General features: G+C 37.9%; 1 protein-coding gene across 2 annotated transcripts; it reads right to left on the bottom strand.

The window, feature by feature from the left end:
- Positions 1-1,074: 1,074 nt before the first annotated feature.
- Positions 1,075-19,941, bottom strand: cdc42 (cell division cycle 42). Of its 2 annotated transcripts, none has more exons than XM_077204040.1 (6): positions 19,854-19,941; positions 6,644-6,786; positions 6,427-6,499; positions 5,917-6,026; positions 5,440-5,637; positions 1,075-2,429 (listed from the first exon to the last, which is right to left on the bottom strand). In XM_077204040.1, the coding sequence occupies exons 2-6, from the start codon at positions 6,746-6,748 to the stop codon at positions 2,340-2,342; spliced, it is 576 nt and encodes a 191-aa protein (XP_077060155.1). In that variant the 5' UTR covers positions 6,749-6,786; positions 19,854-19,941; the 3' UTR covers positions 1,075-2,339. The 2 variants fall into 2 exon arrangements, with proteins under 2 accessions (XP_077060155.1, XP_077060156.1); XM_077204041.1 differs by lacking the exon at positions 1,075-2,429 and adding an exon at positions 4,130-4,341.
- Between the last annotated feature and the right edge of the window lie 448 nt (positions 19,942-20,389).

Raw genomic sequence — 20,389 nt, 5'->3', positions numbered from 1 at the left:
CATGATGCATGACACGAGAATGAACCTCATTGGTTCTTGCTGAAGCTCAAACGTGCTGCGTATCACAAGAATGAACCTCATTGGTTCTTGCTGAAGCTCAAACGTGCTGCGTAACACGGCAATGAACCTCATTGGTTCTTGCTGAAGCTCAAACATGATGCGTAACACGAGAATGAACCTCATTGGTTCTTGCTGAAGCTCAAACGTGCTGCGTAACACGGCAATGAACCTCATTGGTTCTTGCTGAAGCTCAAACATGATGCGTAACACGAGAATGAACCTCATTGGTTCTTGCTGAAGCTCAAACGTGATTCATAACACGAGAATGAACCTCATTGGTTCTTGCTGAAGCTCAAACGTGATTCATAACACGAGAATGAACCTCATTGGTTCTTGCTGAAGCTCAAACGTGATTCATAACACGAGAATGAACCTCATTGGTTCTTGCACCTCAAGCGAACATGCTTGAGCTTCCGTTTACCACAACTGATGTGTGAGTTGATTAAGGTTTCATTACTTTTATGATGGACGGATGCGCTTTTTTGGGATTCAAAATCTCAGGCACTATTCACTCCCATTATAACGATTGGAAGAGACAGGATATTTTATAATGTAACTGATTGTGTTTGGCTGAAAGTACCAGCTAGAAGTACACTGGGATGGCTTGAGGGCAAGTAAATTATGGGATAATTTTTGGATGAACTAACCCTTTAAATACTGCTATTATAGGACAAATATGAATGGATATTTGCATTTTCACATAAAAAGATGGTCACTAAACGTTCAAAGCTTCAGATCACAGACAAAGAGACTGCCTTTTACTTATCCTGGTCATTCAGCACACCCTGCTGGCAGAAAAGATCACAAGAGCAGCTGTGTTAAATCACACTGACCAACAGCAGTCTTGTTGAGCCCAAGAACTGCTGAGGAAAAACAAACATTCATAAAGAAATTGCCATTTAACAAGTGAAAAATACACTGGCATTCTAGGAAGGATTTTCCATTGGGTAGAGATTAATTTCAGTGTTCAGCTTTCAATGCATGCAGCACCTTAAGACAGGGATTGGAACATGATAAAGGCAATTAAGGTATAAGTTTAATATTTTTTTCTCAAAAGAATGCATATACAGTACAAAGGAGAGACTTCATACAGAGCATTTGGTTTCCACCAAAACAAAAACAAAACAAACAAATAACTAGGGAGGGGGAAAGACTGGAAATCAAACCAATTTTGATCCACCCGTGTTGCACTATTAAACTTGGTTCTGTTGAGAGTTTAATGTCTGTGAGAGGTTATCTTGCACGACCATATAAACTGCTGCTTGCTTAATAAAAAATAAAAAAAACACAGGTGGATCAGAGAATTGCTGGGATCCAGACACTGAACAAAAAGGAGTGAAATGAACATTTGAGGAAAACAAAAATGAGATAAAACAAAAACAAAAAATAATCAAAACATTTGGTAAAATAAAAACAACTGGAGCCTACAACATCTTTTTTCAGATTACATTATTATTTAATGTTAACCTATCCAAAGAAACCTGGAGGCTTACCAACATGTATCACAAGTTCTGTAAAATCATTTTCATGGTCCCTAGCAACGCATTAGAAAACGCCACTTGTTCTGCTAACACTGTTAGAAAGATCCCTGCTTGAGATAGACCAATTTCCTTAATATATGGAGTCAAAGTTATCCACGGAAAACAACTGAACCATTTACAGGGCTTTTGTCTCGAATGCCTAATAAATGGGAATATTGGCAAAGAATAAGGAGCTATTTCTAAGCACTTCAGGTGATGTTGTTCAAGGGTGGAAAAGGGTTTACGGCAGACTTGCGAACGCGTCTCGGAGTACAATAATTCTACAGTTTTATTTCTTGGGCTAGTGACGTTTCAGACCCAGGTCAGAGTGATTCAGTTGCCATTTTGAACGCTGTACAAAATGTTTGCACAGCACAATGGAAATGGATACAACCTGAATCTACTGAAGACTTTAGTGCCTGCGAAGCTACTGTATGCGTTACATTAACCCACTTCGAAGTTACAATTCAGCTGGCAAACCAAGGCAGCATCTCTAAATCTCACCATGAAGTACAGAAGTAAGACTCCTGGAATCAAAACTAGAAAAGGCCCTCTAGGTTTTTGTATTAATGGGCATGTGGGTTGTGTGTTTTTCATGTGTATATGTATATGTGCATGTGTATGGTGGGTACTCTTTATATCTTTATTGCAGAGCAAATATTGAAACTCACTTCTTTTACACATAGCTTTTTAAAGTGTAAAGCTGTGGACCAGCCTTAGCAGAGCAAAGAAGGGAGGGGGAGGTGGGAAACAGGGCGCTCATAGCAGCACACATTTACGCTTCTTCTTGGGCTCTGGAGGCTCCAGGGCTGCCAAAATCGCCTCATCAAATACGTTCTTTAGGCCTTTCTGTGAACACAAAGCAAGGGAGAGATGGACACTCAACATGGGTCAACAGACAAAAGAAAAGTAAATCGATGGGTGGGTTGGAAACTAAATTTCTTCCACAGACGAATGATTGGATGACTTTGAACATCATAGAAATAATGGGTAAGAGGCATTAAATAGATTTAAATGTGTAGGGAATGTATGTGCCATAAAGTAACATTTACAGAGGAACCAAGCAAATGGGAATAAGCCAAAAAGAGCAAAGGAACCAATTAGGAAGTTTATTCATAACTAAGATACATTTGGTTGTCCAAAATTCCAAAAACTTATACATCACTATAAATAAGCTGTAACTACTTAGATCAGAACCAGTGAACTGAAAATCAACTGAATCAGCCATGCGGAGCAGTCATTCAGACACAAGGTGTCGAACAAGAAAGTGGAAGTGCAAGCAAACACAGGCTCAGAGACTGAAGGGTTGGTGAGGTGAAGGGCTGCTCAAACAGAAACTCAAGCCTCTGGGTGAAATAGACAAATGATCTGAGAAAGAATGCAACCTGCAGTGTGGAAGTGTTAGAAGACTGGCCATATTTGGGGGTAATGAGCAAGAACAACACTTTCGTGAAATTTCAGATCACTTTTGTTTGTTGACAGGTCAGGTGACAGCCAAAGCAGGGGAGAGTACGTACAATGCGCTTTTCTGTGCACATGCCCAGATTAGGGGCAAGGAGGACGTGCTGGGTGCTTGGAAACAATAAGTATGACATTGTTCGAGGAAATCGTCCTCAGAAGAGTAGTCTGAGAAGTTATTGTCCAGTCCAGCGCTGTTAGCAAGTCTCAAATGAAGGCTGTGACAAGACTCCACTGTGTGAGCTATAGTGAGAAAGATTTATCAGAATACAACTTGTGAAAGGTAGATGTGGATTGCGCTTTGTGCAAAAAAGGCAGTGTGGGTAATGTTTAATAGTGTTCAAACAGTGTTATGCAATATGCATCCTTAAGTTATCAGCCAGACACAAATACATTGGCATCAATTGACCCTGGCCATTTAAGAACACCAACTCTGGCTTAAACACATACCGTTAAAACAGCATTAATGCATAATTAACGAGAGAGACGCATTGAGTAATGGCAATTGCAGCTGTCCTTTATTAATGGCACATATTTCACAGGATTATATTAAGCCATTTAAACTCTCAAGACGTTGTATGGATAAGAATGGCACCAAACTGCAAACTGTAGCCATACGTTAATAAGATTAGAATTAACTTTATATGAAACAATTGTTGCAGTACAAAATAAATACAATGACATAAGGAATGATTCTTAGAAATGCAAATAAACTGAGCAGGAAAGTACTGAATTATTTTAACTTTCGCTGCTCTTAAATAACAGTAACAATCAAATAAAGATCATGAACTTTAATGATCCAATGTCTAAAGCAAACATATCAGTATTTAAAGCAAAAAATATACATATGCAACCCTTCAATGTAAACTTCCACATTTTTATTTGAAAATCAAAGTGCAAATAATAATAATAATAATAATAATAATAATAATAATAATAATAATAATAATAATAATAATAATAATAATCTGTAGAAAGGAGATAAAATGTCACTCCCAAGAACTGGGTCTAACTTTAGCAATCTCCAAAGACAACAAAAAGTAGAAAAAGGAAAATAGCAAAAGCAAATCCTTTAGTATTGTTGAAAGACGAGACATATTTATGACGTCACTTAAGATATTGGGATACTTGTCTTTTCTGTGGAGCAAGAGGTAACTAAAGGAAGCAGCAAACATCTGGGGAAGAGTGGGGTGTTAGAAAGAGAGAGAGAGGTTTAAAATATACAGCACTTCCGTTTTCGCTGCGTTTCAGGAGGTTCGAGGGCAGCTAGGATAGCTTCATCAAATACATTCTTCAGACCTCGCTATGAACACAGAAGGGAAGGGAAACAGAATAGAGCACCAATGTTAGCAGTTACAGAAAACAGGAGAAAGAGAGAGAAGAGGTGACATAAGAGGAACTAGCACATTTCAAAAGAGGACAGCAGCTAGCAAGGAAGAGAGACTGCTTGTAGAAGAGTATGTTGCACTAAAACAAAATCATTCTACAGGAGCAGAAGCCGTGCAGGCCTACAGACGACACTAACAATTAAGGAGATGGATACATTCATGTGTGATGGATTAAAAACAAAAATCAGATTTAGGTTGCCAATTGCAGGATGTATTAAACATTGCTTTCGCCATTGTTCTTTTTAAAACCGACTGCAATCAGACATTTACTAAGTCAACTACAGTAATAAAAACAAAAACACAGTACATTTGTTTCCAAAAAAGCAAAACAATCCAGCCAAACATAAAAGATAACATGAAATCATAATTACTATAATATATAGTCTTGGCCTTATTGCGCAATGCTCAATGCATGTTACTCTAAATGAGAAAAAACAAACTTAACTTTCACCTCTTAACACTCATTTTCTGCTGACATCGACAAGGCCACATGGATGCAAAATAATACTAATCAATAATATCATAGGCCCACTTTCTATGTGCTGTTTTATGTTGCCTATAATACGAATATTCCCATCCGATAAGAATCACCTATCGCATATTGAATTATATTCTAATATGCGCGCATCACCAGGCATAGAATAGCTGGTCAACGACAGATCGACCTCTGATCACCAACCGAACCAAAGGTCAATCCTTTTTTCAAAAACAAATAAAAATTCACCAATGTCTCTGAGCCTCTGCCATGAAGCTTCCACTTTCTTGTTAAGGTACATAATACAAAATAAAACACACCTGGAAGCTTTGATTCAACAATCAAATGTAAAATATTAACACTATATTATCAGGACATTTCTAACCAATGAGAATGAAAAGATACCATTCATTAGAAATCGCACTGAGGATATTTTACTATGTTAAATGACCAACTTAAAAGGCAGTTTCTGTTTGTAATGTAGATGATACACGTTCATGAACATATATGAGGTGTGCCGTATACAAGACCCCCTTACCTGCGTCAGAGCGGAGCACTCCACATATTTGACAGCCTTCAGATCGCGGGCCAGCTTCTCTGCCGTCTCCGGAGTGATGGGTTTCTGTTTGTTCTTGGCAAGCTTCTCAATGGTAGAAGGATCATCTCTCAGATCAATCTGCGTCCCCACCAGCAGGAAGGGGGTCTTTGGACAGTGGTGGGTGATCTCAGGTACCCACTGAAGGACAAAGTATAAAGGATCAGGACACGTTTTCCAATTAACTCATGTAATAGGTCTACAACCATTAATTGCCCAGGGCTGCTTTTTTTAAAGCATCAAAAGCCTAAGTAGATCATAGAAGCATTGGTACCAATGATCTCTAAGATCAACTTAACTCACAATGCTTTTGAGAAACAGCACAGACGGATTACTAATCGACAAAATTGCATGACAAAAAATAGACAATGCAACTAACAAAATGTCTGCTTCTGGCTGGTTTGAATGATTCAAGCTCACCTTTTCTTTGACGTTTTCAAACGAAGAAGGTGAAACAACTGAGAAACAGACTAAGAAGACATCTGTCTGAGGGTAGCTCAGGGGTCGTAATCTATCGTAATCTTCCTGACCTGCAGAGACATGGAAATAACAGGATACATTAAAACTAAGAATGCAGTTGCGATCCTGAGCAGCCGATTGACGTCATTCAGTCATGTGGTCAATGTTGCACTTGAACACATGCACAGCGAAAGACTCTGGTCCCACAATCCACCAAAATAGCAGTTCCAAGCTCAACCACCCTCCACAGGAATGTGTGGAATTCTCCAAAGCTCCTGAGGTCTAATTTTTATAACAATGTCGATCATGAATGTTTTTTTCCCCCATCAGCATATGAGCCCCACCCTCGCATACAGACATTGTAAAAGCCAGATCATTTACTTCCGATTCAATAAACCTTAATGATAATGAATGTTAATCACTAGGCTATACATGAAAGTTTAAGATGTTGAGAAAAATGTTGTAACGTACCTGCAGTATCAAACAGCCCAAGGGTGTACGGCTCACCACCAATCATAACCGTAACTGCATAGTTATCAAAGACCTGTAAGCAAGCAAAGAAAGTGTCCATTGTACAATATGGAAAACTTTTTTTTCAGTTTTCAAACACAATAAAAGAATTAGTCACAGAAATGCAGCAGGAAATATGACTTTATATAAATGAAAGTGAAATGAAAATGTTACTCACCGTTGGTACATATTCGGAGGGGAATTTATTAGTTGTATAGGAGATTAATAGACAGGTTTTACCCACTGCACCATCACCAACAACGACGCACTTGATCGTCTGCATAGCTGTGCTTTTACAAGTCCACTGTTCTCATTCAAGATCTGCGATGAAAGACAAAAGCGCTCATATGAGACACGTTGAACTTTATTCAGTCAGAGTTGCTCTTCAATGGTGTGTCATTCTTAAGTTCAAAAGGTGTAAATGGATACACTATAGCACATATGCATTACACAACACCTCCAGGTCCTCTAATATCATGTGTGCAGAGTAATGTGCAGGCAACAGAAAACATGACAAAATGTACCTTTAATTTTAATAAAATGAAATAAATAAAATTGCTTAATGTAGATAAAAGAACAAATAATAATAATAATAATAATAATTCACAAAAAAATTACAAGCCAAGACGGTTTTTTATCTAATCTTTCTTGGATTTGACCACATTTATTTAAAGGGAGAGCAGAAAGAGAATGAGAGATGTGTTGCAAGCCTGATTCAAACATCAGAAGCATTAACCACTACGCCACAAATCATTCTTGATAGCAATATTTATAAGTTTATATTGAGGCCAGAGTCAAGTGAATTTAGCAGGGCTAAAGCCTCCTTTTCTGTATGATCTGAACAGACCATATGACTCAAATCAGTGTTTCCTGCACCACAAGACAAACATACAGTTGCAAGCAGCGCTGACTGAATCACGACCAAATGATCCAATACTTTAAATTAATTACAATTAATGGTTACTACATCAACATCAGACTCACTTACTGTTGTCCATATGACAAGGTGTAGTTAAAGATACATAAATGCAACAATTGTTTTTGTAATAAATTATATTTTGATCAAACATGTTTTGCCGTGGTGGCAGGTGCAGAAACCCTTTTTTATGATCTTATCATCTAAATGTGTCTGTATAATACCAAAACAGACTGGAAGACAAAATCTCTCTGAATCTCTCATGCCTTTAGATACCAAAGGTGTTGTTGGTCTGCAAGCATAAAACACCCACATTAGAAACTGAGAGAGTCTTGGCTGTGACCAACTCAAAACGTGAGAAATGAATCTGTCCCCGCTTTCTGCTGCAGAAGACAGAATAAATCGTTCAAATCAATTTCACACTCTTCAATGCCTCATTTACCCCTTTTCCACCAACAAGAACCAGGTGCTGGTTCAGAGCTAGAGCTAGAGCCGGTTCGGAGTTGGTTCGACTGACGAGCTTTCAAAGAACCGGTTTGCCTTTCCACAGGCTAGAGAGCCATCACAGAGCCAGAACCTTCGTCACTGTATACATCTCATGTTGCCCAGCAACGCTAATGCGGCACACACAAACACACCAGGCTTGTTTGAGATGGTTCGGCACTGTGAATCTCGAACTGCGAGAGCGATCCAAAAGCAGAAGGAGTCGTATGCTCTCCAAACACTCCCGCAGCTCCGATCAGTCCATGAAGCTCCGATGCATCTCGAACAAGCCTTCCATCAACAATGGCGGTCGTTGCATTACTATTTATGCCAATGGCTTTGCAAACCTACATCGGTATCCAAACACGGCGAATCCAGCACGTTCGTGCAGCTCGCCGTAACTTGCATTAACGGAGATTACAATCGAGCTGCTATTAGCACGATTAGCTGCTATTTAAAAAATGGCGGTCACAAGTTTCTGTTTATCTTGTTGGTCACGGTAACCCCGCCCCCAGCCGCTGACGTAAGCGGTTCTTACTTCTAGACCAGCAATGATTTGGTGCTACTTAAGAACCACTTTTACTGGTTCGGAGCTGGTGCTTTGGTGGTCGAAAAACAAAGAACCGATTTGAAACTAGGCTCTGGCTCCGAACCAGCACCAAGTCTTACTTGGTGGAAAAGGGGTAACAGACAGTCACATTTGCTCAATAATACATTTCTTTTAATTAGTCTGACATGTTACTGGTGATGTTACACATTATATGCATCCACTCAAATGGTTTGTGCAATAACTAAGACAGTTTTGCTTAAGTGCATTATGGCTTTTATATGACCAACCTACCCAGGGTTGATGGAAACAACTGAACCCTGACACTTATCGTATTCCAGCTAAGTGCATACTACCAGACTAAAAATGAAACACCCTTAAAATGTTAACAGTAGCTATATTTACACGGACACCTTTTGTTTCAATTGGAATTAACTTATTCTGATGATAAATACAAACATACTGGTTAAATGAACGCTAAATAAAGTGATCGGGTTGATGTGCATGTTTATATGTCACAAGCTTCAAATTGGATTTGATCGTTTGACACGTGCACAATGCAGGAATATAGTTTCCCACTGTTGGCACATACTAACCATCCTCCAATCATTTCTTCTTTTCTTTGTTTTAAAATGCAGACTTTATATTTAGAAAAATAGAGATCGGATTGGGAAAACTTAAGGTTTAAACCACCCGTTACGATCTGAATGAAATTTATATTGGATTTGGTCAATTCATTCTGATTGACGTGGCTACATGTGACTTTTTATTCCGACTGTGCTACAAGTCCGATTGCAATCAGATTTTTAGGGTCCATATAAACACAGCTAGTGTTTTGTCTACTATTGTGTTCTGATCGCAGACTAGGCGCATCAACTACAAGATCATTCTCCTCCAAAGAGTTTACAATGCAATTATTCTTACATTAACACACATATCAGCAGGGAGTTTATTCTTATCAAAATGGAGGAAGTACTTGCTGTAATTTTTACACAGACTTGCACAAAATGGTAAAAAAAAAAATACAAAAAGACAAAATATAGGCAAAAAGGTGTTTGGGGAGATATGCAGAGCTTTTCAGTGCTTTTTAAATTTAAAATCTGTTGGATTGTATCAGAAGTAGTGTTGCCAAAAGTACCGGTACTTTGTACTGAACATTTGAAAATGTGACGGTACCAGCATTTCTGTAGTACCGAGTCCTAGGTATATTCGGTACCCACTAATAGGAGCTGCTTTCAGTCGCTTCCGTGTTTATCTAAGCGTGGGGCTCCAGACTAACTTTTTTACTAGGATCACTGTAACCAATATATACCATGATGTATTATACTAGTGTCTGTGAACATTAAACCGCAAAAAAAACTAGGCTATTAACCCTGCATGTTCTGCTTGTCTCTGTGTGACTGAATGGCACAGACGCACGGTTTCATTAACCACAGAGACAGACAGACAGACAGACAGACAGACAGACAGACAGACAGACACACACACACACGACGCTCACGCAGGATTCAGTCTCTGCTGTCTCACGATATGAGGACATGATGAACTTCCTCTCCAGAGCCAATCTGAGAGTCACTGCATGAGCATTTTACCGTTTAATTTGAGAAAAACGATCGTCATATACACAGACTCAAAGGTCTTCACGGTCTAACCCGTCAAAATAAAAGATTGGTTCAACTTGAAGAAATTGACTTAAATAATTATATTAGCCTATTGTTATACAGTAGATTTAGCCATGTCTTAATGTAATAAAAATACTACTACTAATAATAAAGTGTGCATAGAAGGTTGCTTATTTTTTACATGATCTTTTTATAAGCAATGTTAACTTTTAAACAGCATGTAGGCTTCAATGCTTATATGTATTATGTACTTATGATTACCATCATAAATAATAAAGTTATTGCATTTAATATAATATTTTTTTCCAAATAGTTAAATAAAATAGAAAAATAGTTCAAACAGATTTTGCTGTGGTACCGAGATTGGTACAGAGAACTGTAAAATTTTAATGGTATTGGTGCAGACTACTAGAATTTTGGTATCGTGACATCCCTAAGGCATACAAAAAACATTTGTTTGGTTCCGTATTCCGACCGACCCTGTCAATTTAATTGCGACCCAAATTTATTTTATGAGCTTGGGGAAGAAATAATACAAATTAAATAAATACACAAATAAAAAACTTTGAGGCGAACTATAATTTATGTTTTTGTACAACACCGTATTTGTATAGCCTGTTGTCCTCCAGCAATGCTAACAAGCGAGAAAGCCACGGGCGTTCACACATCGTTGTTGTCATGTAGATGCACTGCTGCGCTTGTGACAGGGCGAATGAACTGAACGAGCAGAGATAGAGAGAGAGCCCCGGTCGCGCGCGAGCACTCTCTCTGCGGAGCCAGGCCAAAGTATAGGCTTCACCGTCTCAAAACTAAGCACGGTCTTGCTCTCTCTCCCTCGCACATATTAATCAAAATAAATCGACACGATGGCAAGATTGGAAGACTAAAGTTTCATGTGGAGCATTCGGAGATTTATTTTTTCTGAATTACCGCTGGGTGGGAATTGTGCTAAAATACGTTGCCTTATCTTCTCTGAAAAGCGTTCCACACATTCAGCTGACATATAAACCACACTTTAAATAAATGAAAAAACGATCCAGTGATGAAATGTTTTCTGTGATGACACAAATATTGTGGGATGTCCTAACCGCCAGGATAATCACACAACGTGCACAGATCCGATAATGACACGTCCAATTCGCGAACTTATGACTCATTTGAACCGATTCGTTTTAATGAATGGTTAAAACAACTGATCTTTCCAACACTGAACTCACAAGACGTCTGAATCGGTGTATAACTAATCGGTAACACTTTACAATAAGGATTAACCTTTAATACTACTGCTGAATCAGTTCGAATGCATTAACATTATGAACATCAGCTATGCTAATTATTTCCCATCTGCCTTTCTGCTGTTATCTCGGGACGCTAGTCCCGAGGTAAATAGCGTTCGTCAGCTCCAGTTTGTATCCAGCCTCTCACGGAGACTTCAGATGCCCCAACGCCTGTGAAGAGACGACTCAAAGCCGGCGATATGTTATGCCATAAATTAATACATGATTAACTAACTGTATTTTTCTATGTACATTTCCGAAATGCACTTTCTGTAAAGCTGCTTTGAGACAATGTGTATTGTGAAAAGCGCTATACAAATAAATTTGAATTGAATTGAACCCGGTTTGCCCCCGTGCACACATTTAAAATCAGCGTGTGTGTGTAACATGCTGGGACACACAAGGTGGTAGAGTAGGCTACATGTACAGGTAGGCTATGTTATGAAAAAATAGAGTAGCTTATCCATCGCTACTGTAAATAAAAAATAAATAAAAAAGAATAATTTCCTTCCTATCCCTTGCTGCCACAAAAAAAAAAAAAGTCCCTACCGACCCATGACCTCAACTGACAACCAACCGGAACCAAACTTTTTTTTTATTATGCGTAATCAAAAGTATGCACACTAGAAGATAGAGATGATTAATTAATCGTTAATTTAAACAACAGTCGATCATGGGAATGTAAATTGAAATCCCTACTAGAAGAGCATCAGCGACAGACACACACTGCAGTTTGAAACCGCATCATCTTTAAACTTTGATTAGGGCCTAATTCAAACTTTAAATAATGTGTTTGAGTACCCATATTTCTCTCATAGTACCTCATATTTTCTCGCATGCAAGTGTACTAAAGACGAACTAAATCCAACCTCAATTTGCTCAACTGTATTTAAACACAAACACACTGGAAAGAGTTTATGCATACAGCTCTAGAGCAAAATTCTTTCCTTTAAATTTAGTCTCTGATATCTTTCACATTTAAAACATTCAAATCTCCCCCTCTCTAATGGGCCAGTCGGCCCCTCCCCTGTTCTGATTGTGGGTCACTGCGGCTTTAAACTCAAGCATAACGTCACTGGTTTAAGCACATCGCTTACAGCGGGTCAGCATGCTAAACCACTATTCACACAACACAGACCCCAAGCCTGTGGAGAGGAGAAACGGGTGCAAAATTAAATAGTACAGCAACATCCCTTTCCTTTGATGTGCAGAGGGGAAGCGCGGGTGACTGAAGCGTGAGGCCGAGAGAAGCACGTCCTACTGTGTGTGCCGTGCCTGAGCAGAAGCTAAGCCTCTGCAGAGCTGTGCAGCAGTAAGCGGGTGAGCCTTCAAGCTCACAGATGGAAGCCCATCCCGGCTGTTTCCTTCCCCTCTCGCACCAAAATCAGAGGAAGCAAGGCCTGACCTCATTCTACTGTCAGTGGAAAACACACAATCAAAAGTGCAGGGATCTGTTGGGTCCTGTCACCTATCCAACACAAATTCATATATTATTCTTATAAACTAGCTACATTGCCGTTATAGTGGGCTTACAAACATTCTCGGAAAGTCTCCCCTGAATTAGGCTAAATTACAAACACAAGAAGCTTGCATGCTCAAAACTGTATGATATAATGATTTTAAAATACCAATGAGATCCTGAGCAATCATAACGAGAGAAAATGTCCATGCGAGTGGAATGTTTTGTACTGCAAATAACTGTATTAAGGCCAAACTTCAGCTCACTTCAAGCGATAGACTTCATAAAGCAATATAATCCAGACTCATGTGCAAACCAGACAGTAAATCCCCACTCTGTAAAACCAAGGTACATTTGGACAAGCCTACGCTTTGAATCAATCTCACCTCTAATTCTTATTTTTTTCCCTAAATCCACTTAGTTTTTTAAATGGAAAATATTTGACAACATGCCACTGTTTATAAGACTTGAATATACACACATAAAATTACTAAAAGTGCTGTAGGTAATAGATAGAGAAGTGAATGACCAATATTGCTTTTTTTATGAACAATATTACAGTATTTTTGACAAGTCTAATGAACAGTCTTATAAATGAAATAGCATACAGATGCAATTTTGAATTGTTTTATTTCAACTTCTGACAATATAATAAAAGAGCTTTGCAATAGATGGGTTTCCGTTTCTCTAATTACCCATTATCCTCTGCGGCGCGCCGCCATGTTGTGTGTCAAAGCTGTCATGCTCATGTTTACCGCCTTTTCATTTACCCAAGTATTTTTGACTCTTTTGTGTTGAGATAACGATGACAAATTCCTCCAAACCTGGCGACAAGGTGAAGATTATTTACAGGGACACATTAGACGATGTTTGCAAGGCAAGATATGATGAGAAATTGAGTTATATCGATGGAAAGGATCCTTACACAATGTCGAAAGACGACTGGTCATGTAATCCTGCGGCCTACCCCGATATTCAGGAAATGGACATTGCCAAAGTCTTATTTGATCGGTGAGTAATGTAGATGAACTGCTGTGCTTGTGACAGGACGCATGTTTAACTGAAAGAACGAGCAGAAAGAGAGAGAGAGAGCCGGTCGCGCGCGTGCGCACTCCCTCTCTCTTCGGAGCCAGGCGAAAATGTAAACAATACTGTAAAAAAATATAGAACTATAAAGTCGTTTTAAATCGACAACATGTACGTACGGCTCGCATGCATTTAATGTATTTTGTGTGTACTCTTCTCTGGGCGTACTGTAGTCGCTAGTGTTTTTGCACTGACAAGATCAATGGCTAGGCTCACACAATCATCGCAATGTGCATGATAATCATGAAAATAAAACAAAGTAGAATTAAAGGAACTCAGCTGTTTATCAATTTACCTGAGATAAAATGATTGGAGCAGACTTATAGTGTCTTTTGTTTGGGTCAGGATCGAAGCCCTCTCTGTTGATTCTCGCCAGCCATACGTTACGTCTCTTGTACGAAAGCCTTTCCGTCTGTTCCTTGGAGATAAATCACTTTTGGAATATCGAAATATTGTCTCTTCGTCGTGTCGGGATCAGCACGATTCATACAGCACCATACAACACAGGTGTGACCCAGTGCTTCAGGATATTATCATGCTCCGTAACACAAACGCTTGACCCACTTGACACACAAGATGGCGCCGTAAGGAGTTGCGGGAGAAATGTGACGTCATCGTAAATCTACCTATAGAAATGAACTATACATATTTATTAGTAGAGACGCACTGATACTAAATTTCTCAGCTGATACTGATAGCCGATTATTTGGAATTATTGATTATTTATTTTCTAAAGAAAAAATAAATCTCTCCCTACCAGGAACCCCTCTCATTGGTACATGACTATAATATTAGAGGTACAATAAACAACAGAACATAAACTATTATATTTAACTTTTCCAGATATAATAATTACACAAAAACTGAAATGTTTTCATAAACACTTGTCTTCATGACAAATTAATTCAAACATACATCCATGATAAACAGTAAACAAGCTACTCTCGTGTTTTTTTTATATGGCTAACTAACAAACGGTGAACATTGAATAACTTTCCTGAGATAAATGCAAGGTTAAGTGACATTGACAAGCTGTTTCACTGACATCTTTCACACTTTCAAAACACTGATTGAGCGATTACGAGACGTGATACATTTTTGGTTAGTTGTAATGTATCTTTCAGCATAACATTTGATGTTCATGCATGTTTTTTGTGCTATAACTTGTATTGTGGAAGAAAAGATTCACACTCCACACTGCCGCTTGAACTGAGGAACTACAGCATCACATTTAAGAGCGCCAAAACAGCATTTATGCCTATTGTTTGAATTTTGTGATAAAATGGACAGAGTTTGATAGATTTCATATCACAAGTAAAGCAGAAAGCTTTGCGATTATTGGATGGGAGGTGTTTGGTGTGGAGAAAAACCACAGACCTTGCAACCCAGGCTTGAATTACAGGCAAAAGGCATATGGTCAAATAGAATCTGCTTTAACATCACTATTTTTTAAACTATTAATGTGTTATTGACTCATTCAACAGCCCTAAATTAAGAGACAATTGTGACACATTTCTTGAATTGCAGTTTAAACACATAACCCCACCCCTTCCCTTTCTCCTTTGATCGACAGGATATAATTAGACACAATCATCCGCTGTTTTCCAGTCAATACCGATTATTGTCCGATACACTGGTGAACACCTAGTTATAAGCAATAATAAATGTACAATAATATAGCCTAGATAATATTTGAGCAATGTGGTTTTGCTATTACGCCTAATTGTTGAGCAACAAATTTATCACTTGAGAATGAATGGCAGCTATATAAGAACATGAGTAATGGTCAACACTACATATTAAATGTATTATTTTAAATGATGTTCTTGGCTGCACAAGATGGTGTCATTTGTCAACAGAACATAACCAATATAGCAAGAATTATCATCTATTTCTACTTTAAAGCACAAGGCTCAGTGTTGGGAGTAACGCGTTACAAAAGTAATGCATTACAGTAACATATTACTTTTTGCTGTAACGCAGTAGTGTAAGGCATTACTTATCAATTTTCAGTAATATTTTACTCGGTACCTATTCAGTAAGGCTTGCGTTACAACAGACTTTTAGTTTTAATTGTAAAACAAACAACAACAAAAAACAGCAAGACCGCGAGACATTAACGAATGAAAAATGCAAGTAGGCTAAATTACCTGTTCGTGGTCAGTCAATAGCCGCGTGTGGTGTCCAAGTCTGTAAATAAAGACTTAATGGCAGCGTCTGATATATTTGTATAGCGATTTATTTTTTACAGGAGTGCCGTGAGGCATGATTTCGGCCTCTGTGCTCGCGCTGGCCAGTGGAAAAGCGGCTAATGGTGAAGATGGCATGAAGAAGACTACATTCGCGAGATGGACGTATGCGCATTAGGCTATTCGTTCTGTGTTTTCTTTCTAAACAGTTAGGCTATGTTTATGTGGTATTTTTCATGTTTTCATCACAAAATCATCATCATCAAAATCAGTTTTTGATGCGGTGGTGACGCGTTCATGTAAGGGCGGCTTGCACCGAAAAGCTGTCACAAAGAACCGGCAAAAGCAATGATTATGAATATGTCAAATATAGGAAGGAGACATTTTAATTGTTTATTAATAAAGTCAAGATGAAGTTGACCAGGGCTCGACATTAAGGCTTGTCCGCTTGTCCGGGACAAGTGGATTTTTTGTAGGACAAGTAGAAGAGAAAATTAGTTGTCCGACCGGACAAGTTAAATTTCAAACAAAATAAAATGCCATGTTACTTCACGTTATGTGCCACTCGTTACGTCTATTTAACAGATTTAATTTTACAGATTTGAAACGAAGACATGTCCTGAATGTGAATGGCCTGTGAATGTCCTGAATGTGACTCGCAGAAAGACGCGCACCAGTATGATGCGCATGCACAGACCGCGCGCCAGAATACAGTTTTCTTTCGCGCTTGAACGAACATCAACACACACAATTAAGCCAAAATGTCATTTGTCGAGTATCTTCATAACACAAGAGCAGTCTTATGATGGACATAAAGAGTTGTGACTCGTGAGAGAATGAGGCGCGTGTGAGATCCGCGTCTCTGTCCACAGCGGCTGCTCTTAAAGGGCCAGCTACCAATAAAGTGTTCTGTCAGTAAAGTTAATGAAAGAACAAAGGGAACAGAGAAAATTACTCACTGCTCTTGACTAAAGAACTTGTGTAGCTTTAATAAGGAGTAGTCTATATATAATTTATAATTTATGCTGCGCAGACTGTTTGATAACTTTATTCAATTTCTGTATATGTCCTACCTGTTAGACAGTTCATTTTTATCCAAACATCAATGGCTTATTGATCATTATAGGTGTTATCAATCATTTAGTTGTTATTGCTAATTTCAGAATTATCACTAATCTGTGTGTGCATTTGGTTTAGAACCAAACAAGTTGACTCATGAAACCATTTGTTTATTATATCGCAATCGCATATCACAACCGCAATATTGATCTCAATAATAGGAATATGACATTGTCCCCAAATCGTGCAGCCCTAGATAAAATTATAAATCTTTACCCGGACAAGTGACTTTTGTGCATGGACAAGTGAAACATAAATTTACTTGTCCGAAGGACAAGTGCCTCAAAAAGTTAATGTCAAGCCCTGTTGACGATGCTGCCTCGCGATCTTCGCAGTAGTGAATGCACCAGAGAGAAATGCACTTTTCATTTCATAAGCAGAGAGCAGTCTGTTTTCTTTCGTTTTGAATTGTTCTGTTTACAAGTAGACATTTCAATATAGATATATTTTTCAGGTCCGTGAATAGGCTACCTTATACGCTGAGTTTCGGTATTAGACGCGCTCCAGTTCACGCGCTTAAATCCAGGCAATTGGTAGACGAAACATTGATTAAATTTAAGATCCAATTAATACAAAACGAAATTCACTTCAAAGAAAGGCTTTGTGTGTGTAAGGTCTCTGTGAGAGTTTTAAAGCACTCTGTTAGTGCCGCTTCAGAGCGGTCGCGTCCATAACGGAGAACTGTCACGTCTGTAACATTGTTTGTTTCCTCATAAATGCGAACACGAAAAATAAAATAAAATGAATATTTTATGTTCTGTGGAGAGCCAACCCTTCTTCATCCGATTTGCGCGGTGTAATTCACAGAATTACAAAAATAAAAAAAATAAAAAAATCGTTGCCTCCTAAAAGTTAAAGATTTTTTTTGTCATGCATGACTGTCTATTTCCCTAATATTAAATATAAAACGCATGTGTAGACTGATATTTTTCTAATGTCTGGACTCCTTTCAGGGAGGAGCCTATGGATAAACAGACGTTTCAATATTTTGGTATTAATGCATTTTCTGAGAATTTATATTTAAAGTTTTGACTGCAAATGTCATGTCCATAACGCTGGAATTCCCAAATTTTAAATAATTTATCCTCAACTAGTTTTGTGGTGTAGGTCTACGTATTTTATAATGTTAAGTTAACTTCAGATAATACTAATAGTAATTTAAAGATGTGGTAGCATTGGAACTGGACGGTATGGATAACGCTGGGAGTTGGAAGGGGTGTGTCGCCATTCTGCAGGTTCGTGGATCTGAGTGTCGCGATTTCGGTTTCATATGATATGGCATATCCTTACAGCCCTAGTCATTTTAGAATGTTAAGTTCTACTCCTGTATAGTTATTTTGGTGAAAGTAACTCAAAAGTAATACAGGAGTAATGTAACGCATTACAATTCTGAGACAGTAATATTGTAAGGTAATGAATTACTTTTAAATAACAGTAACAAGTAATATATAATGTATTACAGTTTGGGAGTAACTTGCACAACACTGACAAGGCTAGATCAGTTCTGGATGCTAGATTTGCCCATTCTTCTCGTTCAAGTCCTGCCTTCTTCCTGTGATAGTTTAACAATTCATTTGCGGCAGGAAAAGCATTTCCTCAGTAACAAGAAGCGAAAGAGAACTTGTTGCAAAATACACATTGATACAAGTAAAATGTATGCGGTGTCCTCGTCTAACGTAAATTAATCTAAGAGGGAGTGATGCTTTTGGTATTTCAGATCCTTCAGTCTACAAGGAGAAATAACTTTAAACCAAAAACAGCACTAAGGATGCAAATATTTAACATAAATGCTGAGCGCTTCTCTTTTATTTTTCAAGACCCAGAACCTGCAGACAAGTCAATAACAGTGCTAAAACACATGAAAGTATAGAATTAATACGTGTTAGAGAGACATTCCTAACACAAAAGATGTTTGGCAGCAGGAAACAATGGTCAGCTACCAACAGACCCCCAATAGAACCACAAATTACTCAAACTATTCATTTCTATCTATATATTTATCTATCTATCGAGGTTGGTGCAGTTGAAATGCAGCTAAGTTTACAAAAGGTTGCGGAGATCAGTAGTTAACACAATTCTGACAATAAGATCATTGTTAACAAACAAACTCAAATTCAATGCAGGATAATAAAAAATAGATAAATGCAGCATCCTTCCATTTCCAATGATGCTGTACAACTGAAGGCCATCAAAACAAGATTTTAATTGAGCAAACATGGACTGCACAATTCCTTTATATCAACCAGAATGAATCCATCTGTAACGTCATTTAACGTTGAGATAAATTAGCAATAACATGCTAATGTGAAAATATAAAATAATTATGACATCTATCCGTCGTCAACAGGCGACTGCAACAGATTGAAAGCCAGAAAGCTCTTTATATTAAAAAATATATATTAATATAAATCAATTATTACATTAAAACACTAAATATGTTATACAATAACACGACGAAGATTTTAAAACTACCTATGGTCAAATCTGACCGGTTCTCCTCAACCTCGTTTAGCCGCCTGTGCTAACTGCACTCCGGTGCCATTTAATACGTTTAATTCGTGAAATACTCCTTCCAAATATATATATTCATAGAGTACATATTCATAACTCGATATTCCACTAGATCAAATGCTAATATTGGTCAAAGGAAGAGATATATGGTTAATACTTTGAGCGTCATTGGTACTCACCGTATCCTTTCTGTTTGTTTCTCTGCGCCGGGCGTTGGCAGGTCCGCGCTTGGGGTTTCCAGAACTGAAGTGCAGGGGCGAGTCGCGCGCTGCGTCACTCTATCACACTTCATTACAACTAAGAAATTATTAATATTATTTGTTATATTTTTGTCACTTCTTTTTTTATATGTAACGTTACAGATGTTTATATGTATATGTACACTTATGCGCATCGTTTTATTTGGAATAAGATTCAATTAATATTTCATAAAAAAGGGAGGTAGAAAAGATTCAAGTGTCATTTACATTCAAGTGTCATTTACAAGTTAATTAATTTGTTCTACAAAAAAAACAAAAAAAACATTGACAATCATGTATATCAAATATTATTATTATTATTATTAAAGATATGATGAGAATATTAATACAGCATTGATAGGCACATGTAAAAGGATAACTTTTTGTATATATATATATATATATTGAATATGTGTATAATATATAATATAATAATTTACATGTTTAAGTATTAATCGCTAGAATTGCCTAAATTT

This window comes from Siphateles boraxobius, unplaced genomic scaffold, assembly GCF_051911475.1.
Source record: "Siphateles boraxobius isolate OS27281-9 unplaced genomic scaffold, OSU_SipBor_1 5, whole genome shotgun sequence".
In the NCBI taxonomy this organism is placed as follows: Eukaryota; Metazoa; Chordata; class Actinopteri; order Cypriniformes; family Leuciscidae; genus Siphateles; species Siphateles boraxobius.
Note: the sequence above shows the minus strand (reverse complement) of the source record. Positions and strands in the feature narration are given on the sequence as shown.